The sequence below is a fragment of the Primulina tabacum genome, chromosome 5 (genome assembly GCF_025594145.1).
Source record: "Primulina tabacum isolate GXHZ01 chromosome 5, ASM2559414v2, whole genome shotgun sequence".
Classification (NCBI taxonomy): domain Eukaryota; kingdom Viridiplantae; phylum Streptophyta; class Magnoliopsida; order Lamiales; family Gesneriaceae; genus Primulina; species Primulina tabacum.
In genome coordinates, this window is record NC_134554.1 from 8,991,795 (window position 1) to 9,013,615 (window position 21,821).

Consider the following 21,821-nt stretch of genomic DNA (forward strand, 5'->3'; position numbering starts at 1 on the left):
TACATTAGTTTTTTTGAAGAACACCGCGACGGTTTTTTTGAACCGTTGCTATTGTAGCAACGGTTTTTATTTAATCGTCGCTTAATTTGATAAGCGATGGTTTTATTATAAACCGTCGCTGTTGAAGAAAAACTGTCGCTATGCCTTCCGTTTTTTTGTAGTGAGCGAAGTCCAAGCCCTCGAAAAGCAAAAGGATAGAAGAGCAAAAGGATAGAAGAACAAAAGGAGCATGATCAGTCAAATGTATTTAACGTTTATATGTTAAAATCAGAACTATCTTGTATCGTTTGTGTATGTATGTCTACGGTTTGTACAAAAGATGGAACCTAAGCTATGCCTCATGGACAGACAGTCGGCAGAGTAACGAAAGTTTATACCGGTGGGGTGGAACATACGGGGTACTGTGTGCTATTGTCAAGATACCTTCATCTGCTCAATTTTTTTTCCTCCTTGGCTATCATCATTTTCATTTTTGCAGTGGATATGCAAACTTCTCATTTGATCAAGATTTTCCAACTCAGATGATGCTTCATTGTTATATGGTAATGGATCGTCTTCATCAGACACTTCTGAACCATTGTCTGACAACAAATCCGACTGCTGTGATTCAGAAGTGATGCTTGTTTGATCAGATGGTGATGCTTGTTTGATCAGATGGTGATGCATCGCCAGGACTCTTGGCATCAGATTTCTGATTCTCTGCGTCAATCATGCGCTTGGCATAAGCTTCGAAGTTGAAACCGTCCTTTCTATCCCCACCGAAGGACATGTCCTCAACAATTTCTGATGTGTCTAACAGGCAGACAACGTTGTATCGTAGGTAGAACTAAAATTGCAGTTGGCGTAATTTCAATAGGAGGCGAACAACTCGATCCGTCGTGAGTAGGTAAACATGGTTATGACTTATGAGACGCTAACATAAAAGTAGTACTTTTACCCTGTATCTAATTGTTATGTTTTTTTGCATTAAGATATCACGTACTCAATCGACGAATAGGACACTCGTGGTTGGGATGGTCAGACAAGGCGATGGAGCTGGATTTAAGCAAGGGTGATGGATCGGACTAACCGATATGGGTCTGATCATGTTTACTGAAGATAACTCGGAATGGAATTCTTCCATAAATATATAAACATCTTCTATTTTCACATTATTTTGTGAGCAAAGTTTGAGCCAGAAGTAGTTCAAACAAGACGAAACTCCAAAACTCCTCGACAGAAGTACTTGACTTGCCCTTCTACAGAGTTGTATTCTGATATACGGGATATATCATGGCAAAAGGAGAAGATAAGCTAACGTTTATAGAAGAAGAATATAAGCTACACCAAGAACTAGAATTATTTACCTCAAATCCAGGTCTCATGACTAGTACAGTCCTTCCAAAACTATCAAGATAGTTGGCTCGGTATAGTTTCCCTGTCTCAGCTTCACGAGCAACATCCTCCTGAATCAACAAAATGATTCTGAATGCCACATGAACAATAAAATTTGTGAATGAAACCTTAAATATTACTCCACAAAATGATACACAGACAATAATACAATAAGCAAAAACAAATTTTCGGAGATAATGTTAATGCAAGAGTATCAGTTTAACCAAACATCAAGCAGACATATTTTGATCCAGCATAGTATTTTTTATTTCAATAATGTGACCTCCTTTAAAACGTTATTAATCCATATTTGGATTCGAAGGATGATTGGATTAAAATTGAATTGTGAACAAGTAAGCAGCAGCAGTACCCATTTGATCTTCTCAGGCTTGTACTCCAGCAGTACCCATTTGATCTTCTCTTAAATGTAAACTGAAATCAAAAGGTGCATATGTGAACTCCATTTAATCGAAGAAACATTATTACAATGGGATTCACATATCATCGCCCATTTTTCTCTCTTTTTAGGCTATTATTATTTTTATAACGATTGTAGATTAAGAACTGGACGCTTTACAAAATAAAAAATAAAAAAAAAATAACTATAGAAAGTAGTAATACTGGAGTTATATAGATTAGAACTATTATAATCATTTTCAAAATTATCTCACGTGCCGTTTTGAAGAATATGCTATGTGATTAACAATACATGTAGTGAAACCATCCCTTATGTTTTATACCATTTGATCCAAGAAAAGTAATGATCACCCTTATTACACACCCACGATCAAATGACACTATTTTTCTTTCCAATATTTATTACAAGAAACTACTGAGGTTCACAGCATTCGGCCTGCGACCTCAAACAGCAGCTGTTCGATACTTTTGTGATCAGATGTATCCTTAATCCAATGAATTGGATTTAACAAATCATCATCGCCATTACCATTATTTAAGATTTGGGAAAAGTCATAAATTCTTTATACAAAAGTGATCACCAATTTGAATGACAGACCAAATAGAAAATTTGACAGGCAAAAAGTAAGATCCCCACCTCTCCTTTTCACGTTCTCCCTTCCATGCTATTGGGTACACACGCCTACCACTCATTTCTTCGTGCATTTTTTATGTCTTGAGTACAGATTTATAAAACTCAAGGCCAAGAAATTACTGATACATGTATTTGCTATTTCCTGTTTTGCAAGATTGATCCTTGTTTTAATCTTTGGTACAGTTGGGTCTTTCGCTCTTTTCATCAAACTAGTACGAAACACGTGCGATGCACGTAAATACAAATTATATGATAAAAATAAAAAATTTGATTTTCTAAAAAAATAATTTGAATCATTTTGTTACAAATTTGAGTTTAATCTCTTTGTTATATTGGACGAATAAATTAATTAAGAACTTATGTAATTTACTTTCGAGTTTTTTGTCAAATTAAAATTGAAGTTGATAATTTTATGTTATCTTAATAAATTATACATTAGCACAATAGTATAGAAATCAAATTAAATGAAACAAATTTTTAAAAAATATATATCCAAACATCAAGTATAAGGCCTAATAACTAAAAATCAATCAACTTATGGACTTTAAAAACTGTGAAGGGTAATAACCATAAAACATGTTTAATTAGTATTAATTATTAATAATAGACTAAATGTGAATTACTTCATAGGTTACTTGATTGATAATGAAATAAGTAAAAAATGTGAAGGGTAATGACGTCCATTCACAATTGGGAAAACATTTTGAAGGTATCCACACTTTATAGGTATATAGCTTTAATCCGTTTTCTGGGATTGTATCTTTTATCTGTTCTGGGTTTTTTTCTAGTATTGGTTGAATATATCCGGTTCCTCTTAATTCTTGTTCCATGTTTCTGAAAGGCCGGTTTTTGAATACTGTGATTCGAGTTTAGTATCCGGTTTGATCTAGTAATAATAATTGTTGGGGTGGTGTTGAATTTTGTTGATATGACAGATTTATAAGGAAATATTACTTTTTGAGAGTAAGAATCGGAGATATTTGTATGGAGTTCTTAGAGATTGGGGTTAAAATGAGGAAAGGGGTGTTCTTTATGATCAGAAGGTGTTTTATATCAGTTTGTGATCATCCATTCCTTGTGGGTGTCTTGTGTTTCTTGCTTTATCTGTACAGATCATCTCCTTTTATTTTTTCATTGTTGGTGTCTGCATCTCCAGTGCTTGTGTGCACTGCTGTTTTACTTGGAACACTATTAAGTTTTGGGCAACTGAACATACCTGAAATTGAAAGGGAAGAGAAAACTACTCATGAGGTTGTCTCCGTGAAAATGGGTATTTCTAGAGATGCTACTGTTATTGATAAAAATGAGAGTTATTATGGTGAGAGATATGGTGAAATGAATAGGCACAGAGGGGAAGAGGCGAGGGAGCTTGGTAATGTTCATAGAGAGGGTAGTTTGGATGATACTGCACCATTGATTGATGAACGATCGGTGGAAATTCAAAGAGCGAATGGTGAAATTTGGGAAGCAAAAAGAGAGTTAGGTGTTAATGAAGGGCGACTTAGTGATGAGGAAGTTGTGGAGAATAAGTATGTGTCGATTCCAAAGATAAATAATGACGAACATCTCCAATCAGATGATGAGAAATCGGAAGCATACTCTTTTGATTCAGAGAGGGTAAATGTGGATTCTTTGGACTCTCCTCCTCGCTCGCCTTGGAAACAAGTAGATGACCTGGAGGAAGAACAGGACGAAGAGGAGGAAGAAAATGATGCATTAGAATCTGGGTCTGATAAGGCTGAGAGTTCCTCTCCAGATGCTTCTATGACTGACATAATACCAATTATTGATGAGCTCCATCCTCTTCTTGATGAAGAGACTCCACAACCTGATCATATGTCTCATGAAGGTTCTGATGCAGGATCTGAATCGGCTTCAAAGTCCAGTATGAGCAGTGATGAGTCTGATGAAGAGACTGAAAATAACAAGGACTTGGAAGTTGCTGACGAGGATAATGAAGATGGCGAAGATGAAGATGATGTGCAAGGGGACGAACAAGAGCAGATGAAATCTGCCATTACGTGGTCGGAAGAGGACCAAAAGAATCTCATGGATCTTGGGAGTTCGGAGATTGAAAGGAACCAGCGATTGGAAAATTTAATTTTGAGAAGGAGAGCCAAAAAGAACATGAGTATGGTGGCTGAAAGGAATTTGATAGACCTGGAAAGTTTTTATCTCGGATTCAATATTGCTCCCATTTCGACGGCAAGAAAGAACCCGTTCGACCTTCCTCGTGATACTTATGATATTATGGGGCTACCTCCAATTCCTGGTTCAGCTCCTTCGATTTTATTACCGAGGCGGAACCCTTTTGACATTCCTTATGACACAAGTGAAGAGAAGCCCAATCTTATGGGAGACGGATTTCAAGAGGAATTTACCACAGTTCAATCTAGAGAACCGTTCTTTCGGAGACATGAGAGTTTTAGTGTGGGACCATCGATCTTTGCACCAACCAAACGAGAGAGGCAAAATGCCAAATTGAGGCCTTACTTTGTGCCTGAGCAGATGTTTTCCGAGGAGTCAAGCTACTCACCGTTTCAGCGGCAATCAAGTGAGCTAAGCGATTCGAAAGTGAGTTCAGTGCCTGAAACTATCGAAGAGGTAGACAGTAGCGGTTCTAGCTCTTCATCATTCTCAGAAGTGAGTGAAAGGGTGTTCAATGAAACAGAAGGTGAACTGTCAATGTTGGAGGGAAGAAGTGGTGGCTTTGCTGAAGATCCAGGAATTTCAACCCAGACTTCTGTTGGAAGTAATTTGAGTGTCATATTAGTTGAAGGAATGCCGCTCAGGGATCCCATTTATGATTCGAGCCCACCAGCAGTCAGGAAGAATTCCTTATCCTCTATGTCTTCTGATGTGCATATAGAGTCTGATCCTGATTTACCACCTGTGTTGGTCAAGCAGATGGTATCTTCCACAGAGAGAGAATCTGTAGAGAGCAGCGCAGAAATGAATGATCCCAGTAACATTGAGATGTCACCTAAATCATCAAAGCCTCGTTCTGTAATTGAACATGGATCAGGACAGATAGATATGGTTGATATCAGGGAGCTGATCATTTAATCTTTGATTCCCCCAGACTTGAGCAGAGATCGAGTTCATCTGTTAATGCTTCTGCAGAGGAAAATCTTAAAGATCATCATATACAAGGCCAAGTCCCCAGTTCAAGTTCTGATAAAAATATTCAAGTTGTGCTCGAATATTCTGAAGATAAAGGTCAATCAGAGGTGGGAATGCTTTTACCAATTTCTGATATACGTACCTTTGAAATCCGTGCACCGCTTATGGAGGGTCGGTTGACAGCAGATCATTCAATCACCGATGAAGAAACTGCTGAATCACCAAAACCAGCAGTCAGAAAGAATTTCTCATCCTTATTGTTTTCTGATGTGCATATAGAGTCTGATCTTTGTTTGCCACCAGAATTGGTCAAGAAGATGGTAACTATCACCGAGATGGAATCTGAAGGAAGAAGTCTGGAAATGGATGTTCCCAGTAACTTTGAGATATTACCTAAATCAGCTATGCCTCATTCTGTAATTGAACATGAATTGGGACAGATAGACGTGGTTGAGATAAGAGAGCATGATGCCGAAATCTTTGATTCCAGTAGAGTCGAGGAGAGACCAAGTTCATCTGTTGAAGCTTCTGTGGAGGAAAATCTTAAGGATCATCATACACAAGGTCAAGTCCCTACTTCAAACTCTGGCGAAAATACCAGGCAATCAAAACCAGTAAGCTTCCACTAGAAATTCAGTAAACAAAATGCCACAAAAAAATTCCGAAAATGTGAAATATATAAAACTTCAAGAAACTCGACAAGTGCTTACAACCGAGTGACGCGGTTATCTTGGTTGCAAGTGATGTGAAAGTAGGTACATGGGTTCACGAGGTTCGGATCACAGCTCTGGAGCACATTATCAGGATCGGACAAGCTCCGCCGTAGTGCGTGCAGCGCGTCGCCCTCGGAATTCCCACGTGCTTTTTGTACGATTACTGATGACGAAAACACCATAGTTAGGGCTAAAAACAACAAAAAATCTCTCCCTTCAGCCATGATTTGAGCTTTGATCGCTCGGAAGGGAATTATTTGGTCAGTGAATATTAGCTGCAGAGTGATTGATTATGATCGAAATGTTAAAGCAAATCATTGGTGGAGATGGCCAGATGGGGTATATATACACACATTATTACATGTAATTAAATAAAATAAAATAATAATAGAAAATTATAATAAGGCGTGAAACCCGGCCCATAAGATTTCTTATAAAATTCTATTTAATAAATAATATGGAATAAGTTAATAACAATATTAACAATTTTAAAATTAACAACAATAATTGTAAATAAATATGTTTAAGAAATAATTAAATCAATTAAAAATGTGTCGATATCAAATAAAATATTTTATAACTAAAAAATTATATGTTTATAAAATTGGTTTGGTTAGTATTTTTTTTAAAAATATAAATTTTGAACAAAACCTATATTTCGGTTTGATAAATTTTTAAATTGATCCAAACCATAAGCCAAACTTATATTTTTCATATTTTTCCTTTCACTGATATGATTATATGAAGTAAATATTTTACGAACTCAAAAATAATATTTAAAAAAAATATAAATTTTGAACAGAACCTATATTTCGGTTTGATGAATTTTAAAATTGATCCAAACCTATAATTTTCCTTTCACTGATATGATTATATGAAGTAAATATTTTACCAACTCAAAAAAATAGTATAAAATAAAATTCAAAAATAATATTTAAAAAATTCAACTAATATACTCACATCTTACATATAAAAATAATACATTCATATTATCGTGTACAAAGGCGGGAATAAAATCAAAATAATTCAGAAACGGTTATAACTAGAAGTAAAAATCGCACGATAAGGAAAATTTTCATTTGCGTATGTATTTATTCCAATGCAAAATATGTTTTTAGACTAGAAGATTTTAAACAAATACACCGCTATTTTGCCAACATCATTATTATATGAATTCATACTAGACTAGGCTTTCGACTCATAAAATTCTTTTTAGATTGTATGCTTGGTGGCATTAAAGTTGATTGAGAAAAGATTTGATTTATAATAAAAAATAATATTTTTAATATTAAAAATACTGTTTTGTTATGAATAACTCAATAAAATATCGTTATCATAAAATTAATCTATAGACGGTCTCATATGAATTTTTGTGTTTAGAAAAAGAGAGTTAATTATGGCTATGCTCCACAATACACGAATCTAATAGGATTTTTGCATACATACTAATATTAAAATTGTATTGTATGAAATGTTTTATCATTATACTCAACAAATAATTTCAAGGACTAAATTGAATGCTCGATTCGTGGATTTCAGTTTCCTTTTATTTTTGTTGAGTGATCATCCATGAAAGTGTTCGTAATGATAACTATCAGACCTATTCTATATTTCTATCAACTGGATAAAAAAACGAATCATTTAATAATTTAATTTAATTTAATTCAATTCATACGACGTACCAAAACATGTCTAGTAAATAAACAATGTAAATGCGTCAAAATCCAAAGTCGAATAACGCATTACACGAGATAAAGAAGATTCCACAACCACTACAGCATACCATTTTTTTTAAATGACCATAAAGAAACTAGATTACTATTACACTGAATCGACCCCTTTCATCTCTCTTTCTTTCTTTTTTATTTTTCTCCTTTTACAAATCTTGTATCGATAAAGCCTTTCCAGATATAGAAGTGACGAGAACATCACTTGGCCATCATAACTTTCACGAATTCATCATAATTAATTTGGCCATCGCCATCGACATCTGCCTCCCGGATCATCTCATCCACCTCCTCATCAGTCAGCTTCTCACCGAGGTTCGTCATGACATGACGGAGCTCAGCAGCAGAGATGAAACCATTCTGATCCTTGTCGAAAACTCGAAACGCTTCTTTTAGCTCCTCCTCAGAATCGGTGTCCTTCATCTTCCTAGCCATGAGATTCAAGAACTCCGGAAAGTCAATGGTTCCATTACCGTCAGCATCCACCTCGTTAATCATATCTTGAAGCTCAGCCTCCGTAGGATTCTGCCCCAGGGATCTCATCACGGTACCAAGCTCCTTTGTCGTGATGCAACCTAGACAAAAAAAGAGACACTTGCAATGCTGAAGGCAACAACAACATTCTTACCTACCACATAGGATGGAACTAATTGCGCAATAAATTCACATGACGAAAATCTAGTTAGGAGAAAAAATCCAGTTCTAGATATTGTAAATTCCAGGATATGGTCAACCATGAGTTAACAAGACCCAAGTGTAAATGAAGGATAGATGCAAACTCCAACAACAATGAAGTTAGGATATCTTTGCGAATACTAGTAAAAGTGGCCACAAACCCGTGTCAGATATTTAATGAACATGCATCAAATACTTTCACAGTCTCACGTAAACATATCCATCCGCAAGTGAAATACGGTACTTCTACATTTTTGCAGAAATTACAAGTTAAACTTGCACAACAATTTAATTTAACTACATCTCTTCATTTCTTCTACGCATATCAGATCCCAACCAAAACCTATCCTTCTGAATCAAAGGCCAATATATCCATTCTCACATAAAGTTTAAAGCTACTTCCAAATAGAGGAGATGGAGAACTCGCCCCATCAGACTAAAATGCGATTTTTTTTTAAAATAATAAACGCAAGCTTCGAACAATCTTAGTCTCAAGTTTTTTGTTGTTCTTCATAGAACTGTATGCTGTAGCTAAGCGCAATAGTTTTCAAAGTCACGATTCCATTCATCCCAAGCTCAACCTATTTTCGAATTTAATCCGTTTCAGCCTAGCTCAGTCCACCTGCAGAAGCCCATCTAAGGGCTCTGCCTACACCTGGAGTGTTACTCCATGTGCGACAGAAGTCCACATATAAAGGCATCGATAATACAACATAATTCATGAGCAACTGTCAATGTCTAAAATATAAATTTTTTTTTTAAAAAAAAAAAAGAAAGAAGAAGAAAGAAGAATTGAGTCTAAGTTTCAATTCCTTGGGATTCGATAAAGTCTTAATATAATTTATTACACATTAATCTCAAATTAACAAAGTCTTTTCATTTGAATAATTGGGACACTAACTGATTCAACCTATTGCATATAATATACTTAGAAAATCTTCAACTTTACATCTAAAAGCATCAATACTCAATACGTCACAAACAATTTATCGCCACTTTCCGGAAAACTAAAGCAATTGGGACAAATCCGCGGCAATATTAAAAGATCGCACATCAACATTTTACAGAAAATAAACAAAAACTGATGAGATCTGAAACAGAAACAGAACAAAAAAGTCGCTCATAAAACGATCAGCTCGCATTAAAAAAGAGAAACAAGTGCTCATATACATGAATCACGCAATAAAAAAGGATGGAATAGGAAGATCGAACCATCGCCATCCTTGTCGAAAAGGCTGAAAGCCTCCTTGAACTCGGATATCTGGTCATCGGTCAATTGATCCGCCATCTTTTCTGCTTGCAATCTCTTGATTTAACTCACCAGATTCGTAGGGTTAGAATCAAATAAATGAGATGATTCTGGAGAAGGAAACAACGGGCACGGTGTGATGTTATTTCTGCAAAAAAAAGTCAGCGTTGTTTGTAAGCTAAACTTGAATGAAAGTTAATTGCAAAAAACCCCAATTCTATGTCTAAAGTCACATTTTGCTCCCTTAACCCCAATTCCTTTTCTGCACTCCATAAACCTACAATTATTTTTCGAATGAAATTTGATACAAAACATTGAAAATTTAAAACATAGATATAATATTACAGAACAAACTGTTATAGATTTGGTACAAAAATAAATTTTTTGGTATTAAATTGGAACAACTATATTAATATTAATATTTTTTACACTTGTTTATGTGTTCAAATATCATATATTAGTACCCGATATGAAAGATTTTATATTGAAATATCATATATTAGTATTATATTTTAATGTTTTGTACCAGCTTTCATAAAAAAACGTTTCATTAAACCAAAATTAGTTTTATATGTTTGGGTACTCAAAAATCATATACTTAGTGTCAGATCTGAAATATTTAATACTCAAATATCATATATCAATACAACATTTTCAATATTTTTTTACAAATTTTCATCTGAAAAAAGACGTGTCATTAATAGCAAAATTTGTTATACGTGTTTGAATAATTAGAAATCATATACTAATGTCAGATTTGAAATATTTAATACTTAAAAAATATATATTAATAGCAGTTTTTCATGGGTTTGTAACGAATTATCATCCGAAAAAGACATGTTATTAATATCAAATTTTGTTATACATGTTTGAGTACTCAGAAATCATATATTTATATCAGATCTAAAATATTTAGTTCTGCAATATCATATATTTATTCTAAATTATGTATTATACTGAATTTCATCCGAAAAACACATGTGGATCCAGAGAATGCAGAAACATTTTGTGTTAATCTGGGATCACAGGGAAAAAATCGGTCTGACATTGACTAAACACACATTTAACTATTGAAATGAATATTTAATATTAATCATTTGCTTTAATATATATTATATATATATTATGCAATCAGCAATATATAAGGAAATTTTTTGAGAGAAGACATAATAATGTGCTTAGGATATAGGTTGAACTCAATTTATGTAATTGAATCGCGGTTTAGCCCACATTGCTATAGATCAAGTGGGATTTGCTATTAGAGCCTGATTGAGGGAAAGATTGTAATTTGGCTTAAAATAAATGTACGACAGAAAATACACGTCGCACGTAAATGACTTACATTGTCTTTGTCATTGGCGTGTCGAAATTACCGAACGATAAACTTCGCACAATTAATTAAAATCCTTAAACATTTAAACTGAAATTATTGAAGGAGACAAATTAAAATATTACATAATTGCAAATAAAATATAATTTGGTTGACTTGACCATAAACTCATTTTAAATCTTTAATTTTTAAGATATGGGACAAGGGATATCACAGTGAGTGTTAGGAATTTGGTTCTTTCTATCAACATCTCATTGGACAAGTTTGTCAAACAAGACAAACCTTGTGTGGTATACTTGGCTAAAGTGATTCATAGACTATTACGTTAGTCTGAGGGTTTACTTAGTGCACACTGAAAATTAAAGGCTACACGTTTTCATAGCATCATTAAAAAAATAAAGATCATGTATAAATTTAAAATTGGCACAAGTTAGAACTATGATGTCCCGCTCTTTTTGTAAGGCCCGAGATTTTATTACTGTAATCTGAGATTAATCTGAAATGATTTATTTATTAATCGAGAAAATTATAGACAGAACGGATCAGATCGAGAGAGCCGAAAGAAGAAATCACATTAGGTGTGAAGAATATAATCGGCGCACATGCGCGGCTTGAATGCGCGCATATGCACGGAACGTCCAGAGAGTTCGGCGCACATGCGCGGCGGAAGGCGCGCATATGCCCGAGTAAGGGAAGATGCGAGACAGAACATCTCGCGCATATGCGCGAGAAACGTCGCGCATATGCGCGAGAAGATTTATGCAACAGGCAGCCGATCAGAACTACCGGTGCATATGCGCGGCTTTGTGCGCGCATATGCGCGCGGCATGCATCATGAAAAATCGCCACATGGTGTCTTGAAATGCAACGTGTATATATATATATATATATATATATACCTTGCAATTATTCAGAACAAAAGGAACGAAGGGAAAAGGAAGCCGAGGAAAGACTTTTAAGGAATGCTTCAAGTTTCTTTCGAGTGAGAATTTGAGTGTTACACAAAATCCGTCCGTCTGATTTTGAATCTGACTTCAGTACTGTGTTTCTATCAACGCATGCTACAACTGGACGTAAGTTTTGTTACGTTTAGACATGATTTGAAATTATGATATTGTCAGAATTGAATATGAATCAGATATGATGTTTCTGCTACAGTAGACATTATATAACTGAAGTCAGATTAAAGAATATACTGTTTATGAAATTGTTATAAATTTCAGAGTTGATTTAGTTGAGATTCTATATCAGAGTTGTGTTATAATTCAGATTATGAGTTGTACTGATACTGGTTATGAATTCTGGTATTATATTTGTGATGTTGAGATAGACGGGGTTATCGTGACTGTATTGTTATGCCGTCGAAACATCAGTAGATTGATATTGATCATATTCAGTAATGATTTCAATTGTATCGTGATATCATTGATATGAATTAGATTGTACCTTGTTCAGATATGGATCAGATTATATACCGATTTGAGTATTGATCAGAACAGGTCTTGAATTGAGTTATATACTGATATGGTATTTATATGATTGTCATTATCAGATTTGGATATGGACAGATTGGGATACGAGACTTCGTCTTCATCAGATCGTGAAGAGAAATGTATAAATAAATGTTGATTCGGGATTGCACAACTCGAGTTAGGTTTGACTTGAGTTTCCCAAAATCACATAATTTACTTTATTGCATTGATATTTATAGATTATCAGATTGATATGTTTAGTCTATTGAATTATAGCAGAGCCAGAATTTGAGTCTACGGTAGATCAGCCTAGCTAGGGCAGAACCGCCGAGTTTTTGTCAGAACCGCGTAGACTCTAGACTTATGGTGCATCGATGAGCTTAGATGTAGATCGACGTCTATTGTAGACATTCGATACAGCATACCAAAGTCTAAATTAGATCAAGATTCCTAGATTAGAATGAGAGATGAGTCGAGTCTTAAATATCGAGACTAGAACTTGATTTACAGATCCGTATTGGTATATGTTTCGTAGATTACGATTCATGTTTTATTTACAGACTAGTATTGATACATGTTGTTTGATTATGCTACATGTGATAAGATATAATTCATGCTGTTATGTTAATTCAGTTAACTGCATGTATACATTATTTATACTGGGATTTATTCTCACCGGAGTATCCGGCTGTTGTCTTGTTTTGTATGTGTGCATGACAACAGGTGGGACAGGATCGTGGTCAAGAAGATGATGAGAGAAGACGAGTTTAGAGTAGTGATTCCAGACTTATTGTAGACTTGGTTTAATACTTGAAATTTAGTAGTGAACCTTAGACTAGTTTGAATAATTGTTGTACATTATTGTACTTTTATACTGAGATGTATATTAGTTAAATTCCATTACGTTCCGCACTTATATTTTAAAAAGAAAAATTTTTAGACCATGTTTATCTTAATTGATAATTAAATCCCAAAGATGATTAAAAAGATGATTAGCGTCCAGGTCCCCACAACAGGTGGTATCAGAGCGATAGATCCTTTAGACTGAGATAGAAGAGAATGAGCGGGGTAGATTGAGTTTTCTTTCCTTGCATGTGATTGCTAGCATGAGATTTATTTTAATGTTGATTTACATTGTGTATGCTAGCATGAGATTATGTTTTACTGCTTTGAAATACATGGTTACCTGATTATCTGATTTAAGTTGGTATTATGTATTATTGAGTATGAATCAGATCTGATTCATGATCAGCAGTAAGATGATCAGAGAAAAATTTGGAACAGATTTGTAGTATTGGAGTACTAATGTTTTGATAAGCAGATATACCTCCACGGAGAATTCCAGAAAGGGGTAGTACTTCGACTGAACATATAAATGTATCAGAAACTCAGATGGAAATACAGTTAGAAGAATTTCAGTTATTTCAGCCGCCGATTCTGAGTGGGGTCGAGACGTCTGAAGATTGTGAGAACTGGTTTAATGACATAGAAATACTGTTTGATTTACTTGATTATTCAGATGAGCAGAGAATTAAACTGATATTCCACAAGTTACGAGAAGCTGCCAGAAGTTGGTGGATTACAAGTAAAAGAATGTTAGAACAGAGAGGTAAAATGATTTCGTGGGAAATATTTAGAACTGAATTTTATCGAAGATTTTTCTCAATTTCGTACCGAGAGGACAAGAAAACAGAGTTTGAGAATTTGAGACAAGGTCAACTGAATATTGAAGAATATGTTGCGAAATTCTCTACTCTACTGCGTTTTGCTCCTAATATAATTGGAAATGATGAAGCTGTAGCAGATCAGTTCATCAGAGGATTGAACTCGGAGATAGTTGCATTGATGAATATGCAGCGACCTTATCATTTTGCTGATGCCTTGAGTAAAGCTAAGAGAGTGGAGGCGAGTCTGATTAGACAACTAAAAAGAGTGTGTGCGATGCAACCCCAGACACAGCCATCCCCTCTCCGATTTGATCGTGGCAGCACGAGTGGAAAGCAAGATTTGCTGAAAGCTCGAAAGAAGCCATTCAAGAAGTTAGGGAGCGGACTGAGCGGTTCAACTAGCTCCAGTGGTTCCAGCCCAAGTTATGCTGGAGTGTATTGCAGGATTTGCGGAGGGAGACATTCCACAGAGCAATGCCAGGGAGTGACTGGTAGTTGTCGTATCTGCCAACAGCCGGGACACTTTGCTAGAGTTTGTCCCCAGAGAGATTCCTGAAGATTTCAGGGATCAGGACCATCTGGTGGTAGTGATCGAGGAACAGAGCCAGAGCACACTTGATAATATAGTGGCAGGTACTGTTCTTTTATGATTATATTGCATATATATTGATATATATATACTACTGCATTTCTTACGATTATATTTGACTGAGTTGCATTGATATATACGGTACCTGTTGGGTCCGTATTGCTGTAGTATTAATTTTTGTACCTTCTGGGAAAGAAAGATTGATATCAGAGATTTCTGTGACATATTGTATACTACAGTAAGAGAAGAACGAGATCGAGTTAGATTATGATGTACTTGTGTTTTCTGATTTGACTGCATTATTGATATTAATATGCTGAACAAGTACAGAACTATTATAGATTCCTTTTAAGGAGAGTATAAGATTCAGACCAGATATGGCTGATGAGTAGAGATTTCACGGTAAGGATTCTAGATTTAGAATTCCTTTGATATCTATGTGTTCTCTATGACTCGATCGATACAGAAAGGAACAGATGGTATCCTTATGTATTCAGTAGATGTACTGAAATCGAGCCTAGCATTAGCAGATTTGCCAGTAATGTACGAGTTGGCGGATATTTGCCCAGATAAGATTTCAGATTTGCTTTATATCAGAAAGATAGATTTCAGAATTGAATTGCGACCAGGTACTGTTTATTGTTTTAGAATTCAGCACAAAATGACATTGAATGTACAGAATGATACAAAATGAATTGAAAGAATTAAAAGATCAGTAGAAGAGTACCGACCAAGAGTTAGATCTGATTTAGTGTTTCTCTTTGGCATATTTCAGTATGTTCAGAGATATTCTGATGATTTCATGCTCGTTGTATATATGATATTTTGATATATTCGCAGCATCTGATTGATTGAATCGAATAACTGAAGATTGAATGGGATATTCTGAGAATTGTGATTATTGTATACATAAATTATTCAGATAAGAATCTTGCTTGAAACAGATTGTATGCAGAATGTGCGATATCTGAAGTTAGTATACCGATTGATTTTGACACAGTTGAGATCATGATCGGTAGATAAGAATAATACCGATATCAGAAAGAGCAGAAATGTCAGAAATTTATGTTTGGTCTGAATTGACAGATTTTCATATACGATTATTTTTTTGTGTCTGCCTGAGTATTGTTATATTTCTACAGTCGTATTTGATACAGATCAATGTGAACTGTTGAGATTATATACAATTCAATCCGAATCAGAGTTGAGTTCGAGAATTTCAGTAGATTAGAAATATATCAGAATGTTCAGAGCTTAATTTCAATAATCAGAACAGAGCATCGATCAGAGCGACAGATATGTGATTTTACGGTATGAGAATGATTATCTTGTGATGTCAAATGTTTCAGAATTGTACAACAGAATTTGATATCGATAATCAGAACCAAATACCAGGTAGGTATTTTTCTTTAATTTATATTACTGATTTTTTTGTACCAAATAGTTCGAATCTGAAATGACCGATAGTATCCGAAACGCACCGTAGTGGATTCAGTTTTCATTTTAGTGACGAAGAATGCATAATATTCGGACAGATAATTTTGATATAGACAAATTAAATCAGTTATGATAGAATTTGTACGGAAATGTTGGCAAAAATTGTACTGAAATGTCTAGATCGCCAATAAATGAAGACAGAAAGATAGAAATCAGAAGATTTATTACAGAATTTGTACATTCTTGACTAGACATAGGGAGTATATTTCGATGAAATTCGTAATGAAATTACTGCAATACTTTCCAGACTGTGATATGATATGATTGTGATTGACAGATTGTTCAATCTATATCTATTAGTTTGTACCAGATAACGTACAAACATGATCAAATGACACAGATCGATGTCAGAAAAGTGGTCAGAATAACTAGAATGCCGAAGTAGAGTATATCGGATTGTGATTTTGCTTGATTTTGTGCTTTTGGCAGAATGTATAACATGATTTTATCTAGGGTTTATAGATTGATGGATAGTTGGAGTGAACTATCTAGATACTGGAGGATATCCATGAACTGTAGTGCTGGATTCTAGCACTAGTGACCTGATGTTTTGTCACTTTATGAATTACTGTACGATGATAGCTATCAAACGAGTATTAAGATAGCCACAGATAAGACATTGTACAGTGAGTACTGCAGATTTTCGCTGAATGAGAATGATATTACGGTGACATTTGAGATTGAATTTGATAACAGCTGATGATATTGATTTGGTATGAGCTGTTGATTGGTATATACGGATGTTGTATAGCCAGTATTTGCAAGTAATTTGATCAGTACGGTTTGATAGAATGAATTTTCTGAAGTAACCTCTATTATACATTCCTTCCTTATCAGATTTGATTGTCTGTGATTTCGAGGACGAAATCATATCTAAGAGGGGGAGAAATGTAAGGCCCGAGATTTTATTACTGTAATCTGAGATTAATCTGAAATGATTTATTTATTAATCGAGAAAATTATAGACAAAACGGATCAGATCGGGAGAGCCGAAAGAAGAAATCACATTAGGTGTGAAGAATATAATCGGCGCACATGCGCGGCTTGAATGCGCGCATATGCGCGGAACGTCCAGAGAGTGCGCGAGAAGATTTATGCAACAGGCAGCCGGGCAGAACTACCGGCGCATATGCGCGCGGCATGCATCATGAAAAATCGCCACATGGTGTCTTGGACGTATGTGTATATATATATATATATATATATATATATATATATATATATATATATATATATATATATATATATACCTTGCAATTATTCAGAACAAAAGGAACGAAGGGAGAAGGAAGCCGAGGAAAGAATTTTAAGGAATGCTTCAAGTTTCTTTCGAGTGAGAATTTGAGTGTTACACAAAATCCGTCCGTCTGATTTTGAATCCGACTTCAGTACTGTGTTTCTATCAACGCAGGCTACAACTGGACGTAAGTTTTGTTACGTTTAGACATGATTTGAAATTATGATATTGTCAGAATTGAATATGAATCAGATATGATGTTTCTGCTACAGTAGACATTATATAACTGAAGTCAGATTAAAGGATAGACTGTTTATGAAATTGTTATAAATTTCAGAGTTGATTTAGTTGAGATTCTATATCAGAGTTGTGTTATTATTCAGATTATGAGTTGTACTGATACTGGTTATGAATTCTGGTATTATATTTGTGATGTTGAGATAGACGGGGTTATCGTGACTGTATTGTTATGCCGTCGAAACATCAGTAGATTGATATTGATCATATTCAGTAATGATTTCAATTGTATCGTGATATCATTGATATGAATTAGATTGTACCTTGTCCAGATATGGATCAGATTATATACCGATTTGAGTATTGATCAGAACAGGTCTTGAATTGAGTTATATACTGATATGGTATTTATATGATTGTCATTATCAGATTTGGATATGGACAGATTGGGATACGAGACTTCGTCTTCATCAGATCGTGAAGAGAAATGTATAAATAAATGTTGATTCGGGATTGCACAACTCGAGTTAGGTTTGACTTGAGTTTCCCAAAATCACATAATTTACTTTATTGCATTGATATTTATAGATTATCAGATTGATATGTTTAGTCTATTGAATTATACCAGAGCCAGAATTTGAGTCTAGGGCAGATCAGCCTAGCTAGGGCAGAACCGCCGAGTCTTTGTCAGAACCGCGTAGACTCTAGACTTATGGTGCATCGATGAGCTTAGATGTAGATCGACGTCTATTGTAGACATTCGATACAGCATACCAAAGTCTAAATTAGATCAAGATTCCTAGATTAGAATGAGAGATGAGTCGAGTCTTAAATATCGAGACTAGAACTTGATTTACAGATCCGTATTGGTATATGTTTCGTAGATTACGATTCATGTTTTATTTACAGACTAGTATTGATACATGTTGTTTGATTATGCTACATGTGATAAGATATAATTCATGCTGTTATGTTAATTCAGTTAACTGCATGTATACATTATTTATACTGGGATTTATTCTCACCGGAGTATCCGGCTGTTGTCTTGTTTTGTATGTGTGCATGACAACAGGTGGGACAGGATCGGGGTCAAGAAGATGATGAGAGAAGACGAGTTTAGAGTAGTGATTCCGGACTTATTGTAGACTTGGTTTAATACTTGAAATTTAGTAGTGAACCTTAGACTAGTTTGAATAATTGTTGTACATTATTGTACTTTTATACTGAGATGTATATTAGTTAAATTCCATTACGTTCCGCACTTATATTTTAAAAAGAAAAATTTTTAGACCCTGTTTATCTTAATTGATAATTAAATCCCAAAGATGATTAAGAAGATGATTAGCGTTCGGGTCCCCACACTTTTGGTATTCCAAAACAGAAGCGACGAGTCATCCTTCCATATCATTGCTAAAAAAATTATCGGCTTTTATGAAACCCCCTCTTTTAAGTATATCATAATATAAGATCACAGATGACATACTTAGTACAATCAATGGATGTCAATTTCCTCCGAATCCAACGGAGAATTCGATATCTGACCCGAATGAAAGAGGATATGGAGGAGATTTTTTTACCCGATTAAATAAATGGGTAACCGGGTATAAGAATTTTCGGGTGTGGGGTTGGAAGTTGATCCTAAAGAATCCTGCACATAACCGATCCGTATATCCGATTAAATTATATATATATGATTTTTCGACTATAATGCTAATTCTAATATGTTTTTGTCGAATGACATTAATTGGATGAAATAAAAAATTTATTAGTATAGAGTTGATGCTATTTTTGTTGGATAACGATATTAGTACAAATTTTTATAATATTTTGTTATTTTTTTTGTTATTATTTAATTTGCTATTTTATATATATTTTTCCTAATTGTTCTCAACAATTAATAAATATCCATTGCTTATTTGAAATAATTCAAATATGAGAAAATACAATTATAAGTGAAAATATAATATGTGGATAAGGTATGAATATTCAATTCTCTACAGGAATCAAGATGATGATGAAATTGAATACTCGATGAGGATGTAGATAAATATAATAAATGAAGATAAAGACAGATAATATGAAATTCTACCGAAACTCGACCTATTGTCATCCTTAAAACTACAATCCTCTTATTCCATTTATCCAAATTCATTCGAGGGTATTAGTCGGTGCATACCCTATATGGCTTTAGTGATCGTGTTTGATTTGCATAGCATGATTTTACCTTGGTAAAGACTTCTGTTTTTATAAGCACATCTTACTTCAGTTTGGGACTCATCAATACATATATCAACATAATGCATATGAGTTCTCTGCTTCACCAAAAAAAAAATCCCCAACAACAATGTAAAGCTCCCATATGAATCATAATATGTAATTTTTGCGACCCTTACAGAGTTAAAATACAAGTAAAATAACAGTACTATCTAATAAAGTTGTAGAGTTTTTTAGAGTTGTGAGGATTAATGTTGCATAATTGTAACTAGAAATATTCAATTTGCCTGCCACTAATTCAATATACCTCAAACATTATTTTTTTCCCTCAGAAAAACTTTTATTTATACCATAAAATGTAGTGCTCAAAACTAATACTTACTGATAAATGATTAATGAATATATACCAAACTATACTATCAATAATTAATAGTTCTATATTTCAAAATAAGATTATTAACTTTTCAACAGTGCTATCACTGATTTAATCATCATTAGACCCGAAAATTTCTGTTATAATAGAAATGTAAAATTTCATTAATGTCAATTTCCTTTTTTCACATGAGAAGAGATTTAACATCACCATCTTCATTAGGATAACAGACAAACCATGTCACGAATTCGAATGAATCGACTCGTGTGAGCCAAAAATTCCAACCTAAAAACTCTTTAGATTGTTGGAAATTTTGGTAGACGGGTTGAGACAAAAAATAATTTAAAAAGGAAAATATTTAGATATAAGTGTGTCTAAGCACTAGACTAAAGAGTATTTTCTTCTCCTCAAAAGTAATACCTTGATGCAACAGGATCTACGATCAAACACTCTCCATAACACAATGATCTCTTCTTGTTCACGAGTTGCATGATTTGGAACAAGACTTCCATTATCAATTCTCGTATTATGTCACAACAGTAGAGGAAATTTCTTAAGATTGGATGGAAAATGTGATATCCCTTTCTCTTCAAGAATGTGTATACTATATATATACACAAAAACCAGCAAAGATTTAATGGTAACCATTAATAATAATATTTGAGAATATTGATTAAAAAAAAGGGTTTCAAAATTCAATAATAATAATTAACTATTAATGTAAAAATTTTAATACCATTAATTTAGAAATTAAAATCAATAATTATTTTTTTGAAATATAAAATATTTTTTAAAAAATTCCAACAGTTACGACGTCTCAAATATCTCGACCCTTGAATGGTATATTCGTTGTTCATTTCCATTTAAATATTATTACCAATCGAGTCTTCTTATTTCAAAATTCAACTCAACGAAGGGAGGGGACACTTAAATCATATTTCCATTCTAGCCGCATTAGCATGCGGAGGAGGAAGGTGTCATGATAGCTATCAAGCTCATTCGAACGCCATCTGATTCTGAATAACCAAGGACAATTTAAATACTTATATATCTCCTGTTTTATTAATATTTTTTTTTGTTTTATTGAGTTTTTAAATTTTGATTTTGATGTATTAATTTTGGCTTCTTTTTTTTTGGGTTTTCATTATATTTATCAGACTGTTGACGTAACACCAGAAAATATTGATGTGTCGTACGATGCTCTACTAGATTTCCTCCAGCTCTTCCCAACCTTCTATTCTTCTCAATTTCCTACAAATTGTAGTTATATTCTCAATAATAAAATATTTGTTG

At 34.1% G+C, this 21,821-nt stretch overlaps 1 protein-coding gene and 2 long non-coding RNA genes across 4 annotated transcripts; 1 reads left to right on the top strand and 2 right to left on the bottom strand.

Annotated features, from left to right (window-relative positions):
• Nucleotides 1-230: 230 nt before the first annotated feature.
• Nucleotides 231-6,581, bottom strand: LOC142546241 (uncharacterized). 2 transcript variants are annotated; one of them, XR_012820438.1, is made up of 5 exons: nucleotides 6,259-6,581; nucleotides 5,691-6,133; nucleotides 1,745-1,806; nucleotides 1,347-1,445; nucleotides 231-1,253 (listed from the first exon to the last, which is right to left on the bottom strand). It is a non-coding gene; the product is annotated as an uncharacterized LOC142546241 (long non-coding RNA). The 2 variants fall into 2 exon arrangements; XR_012820439.1 differs by having other exon boundaries at nucleotides 1,347-1,464.
• Nucleotides 6,582-7,940: 1,359 nt separating this feature from the next.
• LOC142546242 (calmodulin) lies at nucleotides 7,941-10,098 on the bottom strand. The gene is made up of 2 exons (XM_075653850.1): nucleotides 9,876-10,098; nucleotides 7,941-8,563 (listed from the first exon to the last, which is right to left on the bottom strand). Exons 1-2 carry the CDS (start codon nucleotides 9,949-9,951, stop codon nucleotides 8,190-8,192), a joined length of 450 nt encoding a protein of 149 aa, XP_075509965.1. The 5' UTR covers nucleotides 9,952-10,098; the 3' UTR covers nucleotides 7,941-8,189.
• LOC142546243 (uncharacterized) lies at nucleotides 8,570-9,620 on the top strand. The gene is made up of 2 exons (XR_012820440.1): nucleotides 8,570-8,826; nucleotides 8,934-9,620. It is a non-coding gene; the product is annotated as an uncharacterized LOC142546243 (long non-coding RNA).
• Nucleotides 10,099-21,821: the final 11,723 nt, after the last annotated feature.

What these genes read in the sequence shown, in the direction of transcription:
- LOC142546242 (XM_075653850.1), bottom strand. Translation starts at nt 9,951, where the DNA reads ATGGCGGATCAATTGACCGATGACCAGATATCCGAGTTCAAGGAGGCT. An exon ending in TTTCGACAAGGATGGCGATG is followed by an intron (nt 8,564 to 9,875) that starts GTTCGATCTTCC and finishes TTTTTTGTCTAG; the next exon opens with GTTGCATCACGACAAAGGAG.